Genomic DNA, 12,518 nt, shown 5'->3' with positions numbered 1-12,518 from the left:
ACTGATGCAGAAAAGGCATTTGACAAAATTCAACATCCTTTCCTGTTGAAAACACTTCAAAGGATAGGAACAGAAGGGAACTTCCTCGACATGACAAAGGAAATATATGAAAAACTACACCCAATAGAATGGTCATTATCAATAAAAGAGAAAACAACAAGTGCTGGAGAGGATGTGGAGAAAGAGGCACACTTATCCACTGTTGGTGGGAATGTCAAATGGTACCACCGCTGTGGAAGGCAGTTTGGCGGTTCCTCAGAAAGCTAAGTATAGAAATGCCATATGATCCACCAATGCCATTGCTAGGTATCAATTCAGAGGACATGAGGGCAAGAACACAAATGGACATTTGCACACCAATGTTTACAGCAGCATTATTTACAACTGCCAAGAGGTAGAAACAGCCCAACTGCCTATCAACAGACGAGTGGCTAAACAAGCTGTGGTATATACATACGATGGAATATTATGCAGCTGTAAGACAGAATAAAGTCATGAAGCATTTAACAATGTGGATGGACCTTGAGGACATTATGCTGAGTGAGATTAGCCAAAAAAAGGGACAAATACACCCGCACTCGACAGAGGGGCTCACCCTCAGCAGAGAGAGGCCTCAGCCCATCAGTGGAGGGCCTTAAAGTATGAACAGAGGGTTTTCACATAAGGAAGAATTTCTGTCTCTACTCCAGTCAGCTTCTCCTGGACAATTCCTGGAAATCTTCAACCTGCCCTACGGAATTTGGACTTGCCAGTCCTCACAGCTGTGTGAGCCACTTCCTGTAATAAACCTCATGATGTTCACACACACATATTTCCAGTTGGCTCTGCTTCTCTGGAGAAGGATGACCAATACACTTACAGTAAGTAATTTGACCATGTAATCCTTAGTGGGATAAACTTTAGGGACAAAAGGAAAAACAGGCTTGACACCACTGACTTTTTATCAGCTTGTAGGTAGTAATACAATATTACTCTGAGACTGCTGTCAGGGCAGCTGAGGTGAACACAAACAAGTGAGCAGCCACGTTAGCTAATGCTGAGGACTGGGGGGTTTGGAATGAGAGAAAGGAGGGAGAGATGCAAGATAAATGAAGTAAAATCCCTATAATCCTAAATTCTAATTGCAAGTGTCAGTATTGACTCATGATGTATTTTAATTTTAAAAAAGTATATTGTGAAGGCCTAGAAACAATGACTAACCATTTAGCAGTGAATACTCAGAGAACCCAGATTTTGGTCTCTAAATACCAATTCTCTTCTTTTCCAATTTGATTGATCAAATCCTCCTTGTTCGCAAATCACATGATCATGTACATGGAAAATGCTATGAAATACACAAAAAGATTACTAGAACAAATAAACTAGATCAGCAAGTTTGCAGAATATGGTAAATATACAAACATTTACCATATTTCTATACACTAACAGTGAAAAAAAAATCTGAAAATGAAATTAAGAAAATAATTCCACTCACAATAACATAAAAAATAACAAAACAGGGGAGGGCAACAATGGCCCAGTCTCAGAGTTCTTGCCTGCCATGCAGGGGACCCAGGTTCAATTCCCAGTGCCTACCCATGTTAAACAAAAAAACAAAGAAAAAAACACTGGAAATGTTTAACAGAAGTGCAGACTTGTACACTGAAAACTACAAAATGACAGCTGCAAGGAATTAAAGATCTCCATAAACTGTGCGGCATCCCTCACCGATGGGTCAGGAGTGCCCACTGTTCAGAAGACAATCCCGACAGTGGGCAAAGACTCAGTGTATCCCCATCAGAATCAAAGCAGAATGCACTGCAGAAACCAACAAGCTGGTTCTGAAATTTAGATGGACTCAAAAGGGCCCAGGACAGTCAAGACAATTTTGATCAAGAGCGAAGTTGGAATGTTTACATGACTTGATTCCAAAACTTACTGTAAGGTACAGTAATCACAACAGTGTGACAATGGCACAAAGGATGCAAAGAACAGAAGGGCATGTATTTACTGTTATCAAAGAACTGGTTTTTGAGAAAGGTGCTAAGGCAATGCCATAGAGAAAAAAGTGTTTTCCACAAATAATACCAGAAAAACTGGATTCTCATGTGAAAAAGAAGAAATCAGATCCTTTCCTCACACCATATACAAAACTGAATCAAAAGAGATTAAAAAAAAATAAAAGATCACAGACATAAAAGTAATAGCTAGAACCGTAAGACTCAGGAGGAAGCAGAAAATCTTCAGGACCTTAGGTTAAGCAGAGTTCGTAGACACCAAAAGCACAAGCCATACAGCAAAAAGAAAACTTCTCTGCTTCCAGAGACTGGGAGAAATTATTTGCAAATCATATGATCTGCTATAACACTTGTATATAGGATATGTAAACAAGTCTTAGAGCTCAGTGATAAGAAAACCCAATTAAAATTTAGACAAGGGGATTTGCAGGGATAGTTCACCAAAAAAAAAAAAAAAAAAAAAAAGCAGAAAGGTGAACGGACACACCAGCAGGGCTCGCCATTAGGGAAGTTTCTCATTTTCATGTTAACTGCCTTGTAATTTTACCCTGAATTCATTGAGTAATATTATGAAGATTGCAGCTACAGTTAACTTCCAAAACCACTGGCATTCCATAACAGTAGCTGAGGAGTGGTACTTACTCAGAAATTTCAATCTCGGCTCCAGGGTGAGTCAGGCCAACATGTTTGGATTGAGCTCAAGACAGAAGAGCTTTCTGTGGGTGAAGGAGCCCCGTGCTGTGGACAGCGTGGGAGTGGGCTCCAGGAGTCTAGATGCAGGGCTGTCATAGCCCAGGCAAGAGCCGAGGGTGGGCTGACCCGAGAAGGGGCACTGGGGAGGAAGGAAGGAGGCTGGGGAGCAGCCCCCCAGCCAGCACGCCAGGCTTTCCCTCCTGCCTTTCCTTTCTCATCCACAAAAGGAGGGGTAATGCCTCCAGACTGCAGAAGGTTGCTATGCAGCCTCTGCGACAGGCTGCTGTGGAAGCGCTCTGTGATGTGCTCGGCACGTTGGCTCCACACGCTCTAGCTGCAGCGGGGCTCCCAGGGTGAGCAATAGGCAAGCACTCAGAACAGGGCAAGGGGGTTCTCAGACACCAGCCCGGCAACTGCAGGACGTCTGATAGCAAAAATTAAGCCGTGAGCAAGCCCTCTTATGCTTGTGAGGGCACAGCAGAACAGGTACTCTCAGACAACAAATTAGTGGTGAGACTATAAAGCGGTACGACTTCTGACAAGTAATCCCGCCACAGCTATTAGAACTAAACACGCACAGCCCCCCTGCCCCCCTCCCACCGCTGAGAGACCTGTCAGAACAGAAAGGAAGCACAAGGCCCCGAAAAACCAAGTGAGGAGCGTTTCCTGAGGGGCAGAGGCCACAAAGACTGAAACCACCTGAATGTCCACTCGAAGGGAGAACTGGTTTAACCTGCATCATCTAACGTGGGTATTTAGAAGGAGAAAACAACCATGCTGACTGGTGTGGAGGACTCGCGGGGGCATTTTTTGTTAAATTAGAGAAGAAAGCTTTAAATGACTGCCCAGAAGTGGCAGAGGTAGCACCGGCTTACGTGCTCTCCTTTTCCGTTGACCGGGTGCTCGAGGAGCCACAGGTCGCTGGTACACGGCACTGCTCAGCCCACGTGCAACAGCTTCAATGGTCTCATCCAACAGGGACGACATGAGGTACCGGGGGATATGCTGTACAGCCAAGGAGACACGCCTGGTCAGCGGGACCTCTGTCCCCGGGCCTCTGCAACCCCCGGGGCCCATATCACACTGCAATGGGCGGCACCTCTACAAGCATCTAAGGTAGGAGTTGAGCCAGGATTGCAGAGTAAGGGCTAGTGGGGGTGGACACAGGTGTGGGAGGGGTGGAGTGGGTGTGAGAAGACTCTGAAGAGATGAAGAGGCGGCCTCGGCACCCACCGCCGCTGAGCTACCCGTCTACTTTCAATTTACTTAGTGCTTATGCTCTCCACGAATGGACATGCTAACTATGAGAAGAAAACGCCATGCTATCGGGCAGGCCACGGTGGCTCAGCAGGCAAGAATGCTTGCCTGCCATGCCAGAGGACCTGAGTTCGATTCCTGGTGCCTGCCCATATTAAAAAAATAAAGAAACAGAAAAGAGGAAAACGCCATGCTATCACAGCACTAACCCTCCTGCTCTGACTGCAGACTGGAAAAAGAGGCAAGGAGAACTTCTGCTGGAGTGACGCGGCGACCCCCAAGGCTGGGGTGTGAGGGTTACCGTGTAAGAGGGCTGACCACACCTCTCAGAGTAGGTCTGAACCGAGGTCCTGGAGGCTGCGTGATGGGAAGGGGAGCTTTCAGGGTGGTCGTGTGCACCTGAGGCCCAGCAGGCCCTGGCACTAGCCTGTTGGGTGGCGGCTGCCCATGTGTCCAGCCGCAGCGACTCACCTGGATCCTGCTGGCAGTGCTGATGCGGTTCCGGTTTACGGTGGCGCGGACTCTCTCGCTCTGCCGCGTCCTGGCGATGGCCCGCGTCCTGCCTGTGCTGGGCCGCAGCCTGCTGGTGGTAGGGACCGCATCAGCCAAAAGCAGGGAGACTTCATCCTCACTCACGGGACCCGGGTCTAAGGAAAGAAGAAAATCCTGGGGTCATGTGCCAGGCACGTTTGCAAATCCCCAGTGCCCGTCTTCAGTTCCTGCCCGTCCCAGGGAAGGTAAGCAGAAAGGCCAGCTCCCCCACGGCTACCCCACAGCACCTCGGGTAGCCAGGATGGCAGGCACGGGACCCTGAGAGGTTCTTACCCAGAATCTGGTCCCCCAAGCCTCTGGGACGACCCCCTCTCTGTGTGACGCCCACCTGAGGGCCACGGACAGCCTGCTCCCTAGAGCCAGCCCTGTGGTCCTCCACCTGCAGGCTCAGGGACAGGAGGATGGGGGGCCGTGGAGTCCATGCAAGGAGCCTTACCAGGGGCAGGGGCCATGCCGGCAACAGCACATTCTGGACAGAACCATTCATCCACCGGCACCTGCTGGAGGGGAGGGTCCAAGCACTCCATGTGGTACCTGCAGGACAAGAAAGGAGCATGTGGCCCCCAGCCTCGCTCCCATAGACCCCGACTCAGAGGTCCCAGCTCGAGGGCAGGCGGTGCACCTAACTCCCTGCCTCCCAGAGCCCCCAGTCAGGTGCCAGGGTAAAAGGCACCGAGGAAGCACCCCCGCCCCTGCCTACAGTGCCCGGCGTTTCCACAATCCCAGGGGTATCAATTAGAAAACGGATCACGGTGTGAGAACACAATGTTAACAGAAAGACCCCATCAGCTCTGGAGCCAGGACCCCTGCTTGGCAAATTCCTTCAGTTTTGTACTTGGGTGTATATCTTGGTAGTTCCTGTGTGAATTTCAACTTCCCCTGAGAGGCTAATTTTGTACAACTAAGGGGTCACTACCCCATTGCATTTTCATTCACAAAGGGCCCCAGGAGTTTCTGGCATTGGCAGTTCTCAATCTGCACAGCTTTGCTTTTAGCATTAACAAAGAAAAAAAATCTTGTTTGCTGAAAGTAAACTGAAATGCGACCTAACCAAGGTCTTTTTTGTTGTTGTTGCTTCTACCAAGGCCTCCAAGAAAGTTGTTTAAGAGAATGGTCAGTGAAGGCCCAGGCCACCTGCTGCCCAGCCATGTGGCTGAAACCACCTTGCAGAGCCCTGAGTGGGCAACAACTGACAGCAGAAGGAAGCCAAGCTAAAACGTCCCTGAAAAGCAGAGCCCTAATTACCCCAACACAGGAAGCACCCGCCGGCCGCCCGGGAACCGTTCCAGTGCCTGGGGACATCGGGCTCCCAGAGGAAAGGCTCTACAGAAGCGCCCACACTCTCAGGGAGCTGGGGGAAGGGGGAGACAGGGTTCCCCGTACATGAACACCGCAATTCCTGCAGTGCTGGGGGTGTTCACGGTTTCTTTCAGAGGCTTCTAAGAACAGAATGTGGCTCAATCTGCATTTTCTTCACAGAGCTTTGCTGGAGCCTCTTGGCCACATGACCGCAGGAGAGCCCTGCACAAGGAACCCCACTCCTTTCCGCTCTCGACCACAGCCACCAGGAGAGCACTGCACAAGGAACCCCACTCCTTTTCCGCTCTCGGCCACAGCCCCCAGGAGAGCACTGCACAAGGAACCCCACTCCTTTTCCCTCTCGGCCACAGCCCCCAGGAGAGCACTGCACAAGGAACCCCACTCCTTTTCCCTCTCGGCCACAGCCCCCAGGAGAGCACTGCACAAGGAACCCCACTCCTTTTCCCTCTCGGCCACAGCCCCCAGGAGAGCACTGCACAAGGAACCCCACTCCTTTTCCCTCTCGGCCACAGCCACCAGGATAGCACTGCACAAGGAACCCCACTCCTTTTCCGCTCTCGGCCACAGCCCCCAGGAGAGTACTGCACAAGGAACCCCACTCCTTTTCCCTCTCGGCCACAGCCCCCAGGAGAGCACTGCACAAGGAACCCCACTCCTTTTCCCTCTCGGCCACAGCCCCCAGGAGAGCACTGCACAAGGAACCCCACTCCTTTTCCCTCTCGGCCACAGCCACCAGGAGAGCACTGCACAAGGAACCCCACTCCTTTCCGCTCTCGGCCACAGCCCACTAACCGACACTTTTTACGAGGCCCTGGTCCCCACTAACCGACACTTTTTATGAGGCACTGGCCCCCAAAGCACACAAGGCCCCTTTCCTACCCTCCAAGCTCACGGACAGCCCCCAACCTAGCTCATGCCAAGGGTGCGAAGAACAGCAGACGGAACCAGGGATCCGAAAGGGGAGAGCAGTGAGAGAGCAGCATTTGGTCATTTGTCACATGACACGTGGATCCCAAGAGAGAACTGAGAGGAGATGAGACACAGAGGTGTTTGAGTGCAGAGGTGGGGCTGCACTGCACCTGTCTAGGAGTGTGTGCTGTCCCATGCGCCCTCATTGTGCATCCCTGTGCCCTCCCTATATACCTGTGGACCCAGGAGCCTATCCAGTGCCCTGCCTGTGTGTCCATGTACCTGCACCCCTCCCTGTGTAACCATGCCACCAACTGAAGGAGAGGATGGGAACAGAAGGGAATGGAGAGACTAGAAAGGCAGGCAAGGAGCAAATTCCAAGACAAATACTCTAGATCTATTCCCAGAGACCACAGCATGACGGAGACAGCATCCTGGGAAGATAAGGGGCAGGAAACCATAAAGACAGGTGAAGGAAACGTGGTGCCTGCTGAGTGTGTGGCCAGCAGACATGAGCTACGCTGGCAGGAAAGGCATGTCAACGTGGGAGGGCAAGGACCCATGCCAGAGCCCAGGCACTGAGACTGGAAGCCGGGGTGCACCCAAGCCCACCTCTACACATCAGGGCCTCCTGCGCTTGCTGTCCCACTGCCCAACACCTCTGAACTGCTACCTCATGCCTGAAAGTTCACATCTGCTAGCATCGTTGGATTTTTCCAATAACTTTTTGGGATATGTGCCCCGAAAAACGGTTTTATGTGATCCTCTTAGCACCACCCCACAACAGAAGAACACTGTGGCAGTCTGTGTGAAAGGCTCGCGGGGACGGGGGAGGAGAGGAGGAACGGGTGAGACAAAATGAGAAGAGCCCTAGGGCAAAACTGTGCTCCTGGGAGCCTAGGCTCACTCACGGGAGCAAATGTGCCTGAAGGCGTGCACTGAGGACTGCTTCCTGTGCAGCTCAAAAAGTGTGGACGGAAAGGTCGAGGGTGCACATCACAGCAGCCAGGAGAACCTGCACGGTGCTGTGCCCACCCAGACACGGCTCAGTGGTGAGACCCACTCGGCACCCAAGGTAGGACGAGCATCTCCAGGGTCCTGGGGCTCAGCCATCCGAGCCCCCACGCCCCATGTGCACCAGCAATCCCCCCGCGCCCTGGCCCAAGGCGCTCACCCTGCATCGCAGCCATCACAGAGCAGCAGCCGGTCCTCGTGGTCACTCCTGCCGCAAACCTCGCAGAAGGTCGGGTCTTCCTCCTCAGCTTCATGGGCGCTGGTACTTTCAACGGGCACCTAAGGAAAAAAGCCTCATTAATCACACACCAGTTTGAAACCAAAATTTTTATCAAGATTTATACGTAATCCAAAGCAGAGCTCCTGACCTCCTGGGGTTTAATGGGGCCCTGAGGGCCAGAGGTTCTGAAGGAACAAGCACGTCTTTACCTCTCAGGAGAGGTGCCAGCTGAGAGAAAAGGGACACAGCAGGAAACAGAGTGTGTTCACAGGGAAGGGAGCTGGAGAAGGGCAGTGAGCCCCCACAGGGTGCTGGGCTGACGGTGAGCGGAAAGCAGAGCACACATGGATGCTGGAGTGGGCACCTTCCAGCCTGTAGTGGGGGGAGTCACAGGCCCTCCCTCCCCTGAATCCGCCCTGTGGGAGTGAGCCCATCTGTAAACGGGCCTGTGAAGGTGTTACTGGCTATGGCGAGGCCCACACCGAAGGAGGGTGGACTTGACCCATTAGGGCTGCTCCCACATAAACAAGGGAGCAGCCAGAAGCTGGAAGCCAATGGAAACTAGAGGACAAAGGAGAAGATGCTCCATGGTCTTGCCACGTGACAGAAAAGCCAGGGAAGCCCAGATTCTGGCCCCGGGAGGAAGCACGCCTTCTACCTCAGACGGCGAGCCAAGAAATCCCCACTGCTAAACCAACCTGCTGCATAGCATTTGTTTTAGCATTTAGGAAACTAAAACATAGCCCTCTCTGCAAAACCTGGGCATGGAGAATCAACAGGCAGCACTGAGGTGGGAATAATTCCAATGTCAATGAATTAAATAAAGATACAGAAACTAAACTACCCCAAACCCAGCCGTCCACCCACAGCACCTATAGAAACACAGAGACTCCTTACCTCTATTTGAGTGTAACCTTAGATGACTTGTCTCAAACTATTCAAGCTTGAGGCTATGTGAGTACAACACCCTTCTGCCCCACACCCCACCCCTCCCCACTCACCTCGTAGGGTCGCCCCTTCCTTGGGCACTGTTCAGTCCCTTTGTTCTATCTCAGCTGACCAGTTGCCCCCCCTTCCTGTGCACTGTCTGTGCCTCTCAGAGGCCATGTGGCCTTTACTCCAGAGCGGACAGGGATTCACATGCTGCTTGCCCTGTTCTCCAGCTCAGGCTAACTCCCTGCCTGTCCCACATCTTCCTTTGCACATCTCTGAGCACAGAGGAGACCCCCAGACCCTCACACTTGGGCACACATTTTAGGTAAAGACTACCACGAATTCAGCTAGAAGAATTCTAACAGTAGCTACCAACACAGCCCAGTGGCCCGGGCCGGCAGCAGGAGGGCATCCAGGCATCTCTTGCCCTGCTGCAGACTCCGTGGTGCTTACCACTGCTCCAAGGAGATGTACCCAGGGCAAGTGGCAAACAAGTCCAAACAGAAACCAGCAAAACCTCAGCTGCCTCCTCCAGCAGAAATGAGAGCACAGACCCAGAGGATCACAGCTTCACAAGGAGCCCAGCTTCCACTGAGGATGCACAGACTTTGCAGACCAAGAGACCAAAGTCCCAGGGCATTCACATTCAAAGGGCTCTGTGCAGGGCCTCTCCTAGTGTTGCCATGACCCTGGCGTGTCCCTAAGGACTCGAGGCTGCCCACCAACAAGGAAAGACATACACAGACCCTCGTATTTGCTCTGTAAAATGCACACCAGCAGAACCATGGTCACGGTCACTCAGAAACCTGGCCTGGAGAGCAGCAGCCTCGTTGCCCAGGTCTGGCAGCCCCGCCCTTACACCATTCCCCACATCCCCACGCTGTCAAATGTCCCCTCTGCCCTGCGGGTGCTTGGGATGACTAGCTAGGGAAGTTAGGGCTGCTCTGAGATGTAGGGATGTAGAAGTGCAACCACGAAGCAGGAACAGCTGCCTCACGTGTGCCGGCTGCCACCCGCCCTCCCACACAGAAGCCACAAGACCAGCTGAGAACAGAAACTCAGGCACCGGGCTTCAAGTTCATCACTGCGGGTGACGTTTCATTGGTTTCTAGGAAAGTATTTCATCAACCCTCCCGTCAGAGGAGCAAATCAGTACAAGACGGGGGCTGACGTAATCTATACTGACAGCATGAGGGGCTTCTCCAGCATCTGCACTTACCTTTTTTAAGATTTTACCACCAAACTGAGCTCGGATACAAATATATTTAAATAGAGTTCGATCTACTGGGCAGGAGTTGGCATTCTGTAAGAAATCAAAATACATAAAATCACTTTCACTAACACCTTACTCAAAATAACGACTATTTAAAGATCAGAAACTATTTTTATACTGAACACTGAATATCTGCTGAATGCCCACTAATGTGGCAAATCTGCAAAAGTTGTTGGGAACACAGTGGTAAAGAAAACAGACAGAGCCCCCGTCCCCCTGGGCTGGCCTGGCAGTGGGGGAAGAGAGAAAATAAGATCAGAAAAGATGCACATGTGCGTGTGCATGCGTGTGTACGGACACGGCATGCTGCTGATGAGTGCTAAGGCGGGAAGGAGGGCAGTGGGGCCCGGGTCGTGGCCATTCCAGGACCCTGCTATGCTCAAACTCTCTGCAGACTTACCTATGAGACAGACATTTCCTGGTATATGTTTAGGTCTTTTCATTGTATGGATATTAATCAGGAGTATGCTGGAAGCATTTGCTCCTTTCCTCTATAAATACTGCTCCAACACACAAGGCTCTGGTTTTAAATCACCTCACCCTGGCACACGTTGGATATACAAAAATGCATTCATCTGAATCATACACTATGATGGGTTCTGATGACTCTGCACCCACAGCCATGACAGAACATTCTTGCCACCCCCTAAGCTGCCTACCCTAGCCCCAGGTCTGCTTCCTGTAGGGTTGATTCTGTTTCTCAGGGGTTCTGCAGGGTGCTTCATGCCTGCTACTTCTGCTTGGTCCATGCCACTGCGAGACGGCGCAGACCTCCATCATGCCTGAGGGTCTGCGCTAGGCCCACCTGCCCTGTGCCTCAGCCCTGCAGTGCCTTTCCCCGTTAGGAGGTCACCAGGAAGCCAAGGAGCAGGTGCATGTCTCTGTGCATCGTGGAGATGCCCAGGTCAGATCAGTGGGTCTCAAGGTAGCAGGGTGCTCATTCTGCCCCTTGAGACAGCACTTGCCTTCAGCCCTTTGATGGCATGGTGGTGTTGCACTGTAGTGTCAGCCTGCAACTCTTGCCTCTCTCCACGTGTTCCCTGCCCATCTGTATGCCTGGCTCTGGAAATCCTCTACACCCTCACGAGAGTGTCCGCTTTGCTCCTGAGAGTTTCAGAGTTCTCTTTCTAGCTTATTGTGGCTCTGCCTGGAACTGTGGGAGGGATCCCAGGCCACTGCTCCACTGTGCCCTGTTCGGGGTGCCCTGCTTACTCCACAGCTTGGAAGGCGCCTGCCATATGCTGCAGATGCCCACGTCTACCTCTGGCCCTGGTTCCCCCTCTGCCCCCCAAAAGAATCACTTAGGTTTCATGAATTTTAATAAAACGGTTATTTTTTCTCCTCCTTTCAAAGTCACCCTAGCAGTGAATTTTATGACCCATACACCAAGTATACTGAAAAACCCAGCTGGGGTTTTGGTGAATGGGACCTGGAAACATCTCTGTGTGATGAGACGTCTTTCCGAACAGTCCTTCCTCATTCGGTCTCAACCGTTTAAGAAAAGCTCTAAATGTTTACACATCCTTTGAACAACTACGCTTTAATACATTGTAATTTTAAAATTTTTATTAGCCTTATATATCCACCAATCTTGCTGAATTCAGCATACTAGTAGTTCACCTGTAAACTTTTCACATCGTTAACTCATTATTTTGCCTCTAGTTTCAACTAGGATAATCCAATATAAAGCAGGATAGAACTTGCCTTGTCTTCACTTAAAATGGAAGGTTCCCCTTGCCAAGAAAAAACAGAGAAAAGAAATGGATCCAATATGGGCTCCAGATCTACCTCAGCGGGACAGGAAGTCCTGGGGATGAGAAATGCTTCCAATGGCCCCAGGGAGCCCCAGCCAGCAGAGGAGCACCAGGCATTAGAAACACAGACCTCCATGCCGTGGGAGCTATCTGCGGGAAAGGGGCACCAGGACTGGCATTGTTGAGTACAACGGCACTGTGGCGATGACACAAAGTGAAAAGCTCTTATCTGCTGACAGCATGCACTGTGTACTGATACATTTTCACAGCTGAGGGAGGGGTGGGAGAGAATACAGAGGGCAGAGAGCTGATGTGTTCTGACGCTGGATGACAAGCACGTGGTACTTGCCACTCAGCCTGTTTGAATTTCTCTACTTCGAAGATTTTCATAGTAAAAAGTCTCTATATGCTTCCAGTAAATGTTCTTTAAATAAATATTTAAGGACAGTCCCTTCCATCGCCAGCATGATGGCTAAGTGCTGAATTGTACCTACTGAGATAAAGGCAAGGAGATGAGCCTGGCGCCCAGCACACCTGCACTCCCAAGAGAGCCCACCTGGGTGTGGCGGCACCTGCAGCCTCTTCCCAGGAGAAGG

The 12,518-nt window shown here is 51.3% G+C and overlaps 1 protein-coding gene across 5 annotated transcripts in view; it reads right to left on the bottom strand.

Moving 5' to 3' along the window:
* PHRF1 (PHD and ring finger domains 1) overlaps nt 1-12,518 on the bottom strand; it is a 32,238-nt gene that overhangs the window by 11,288 nt on the left and 8,432 nt on the right. For all 5 annotated transcript variants that reach the window (XM_077115268.1, XM_077115265.1, XM_077115263.1 and 2 more), the window contains 5 exons: nt 10,115-10,198; nt 7,903-8,021; nt 4,936-5,033; nt 4,419-4,594; nt 3,566-3,695 (listed from right to left, as the gene is read on the bottom strand). In XM_077115268.1, the coding sequence (XP_076971383.1) occupies nt 3,566-3,695; nt 4,419-4,594; nt 4,936-5,033; nt 7,903-8,021; nt 10,115-10,198 (607 nt within the window). The remainder of the gene's footprint in view (nt 1-3,565; nt 3,696-4,418; nt 4,595-4,935; nt 5,034-7,902; nt 8,022-10,114; nt 10,199-12,518) is intronic.

The sequence above is a fragment of the Tamandua tetradactyla genome, chromosome 9, assembly GCF_023851605.1.
Source record: "Tamandua tetradactyla isolate mTamTet1 chromosome 9, mTamTet1.pri, whole genome shotgun sequence".
Taxonomy (NCBI): Eukaryota; Metazoa; Chordata; class Mammalia; order Pilosa; family Myrmecophagidae; genus Tamandua; species Tamandua tetradactyla.
This window is presented reverse-complemented; position numbering and strand designations above follow the sequence as displayed.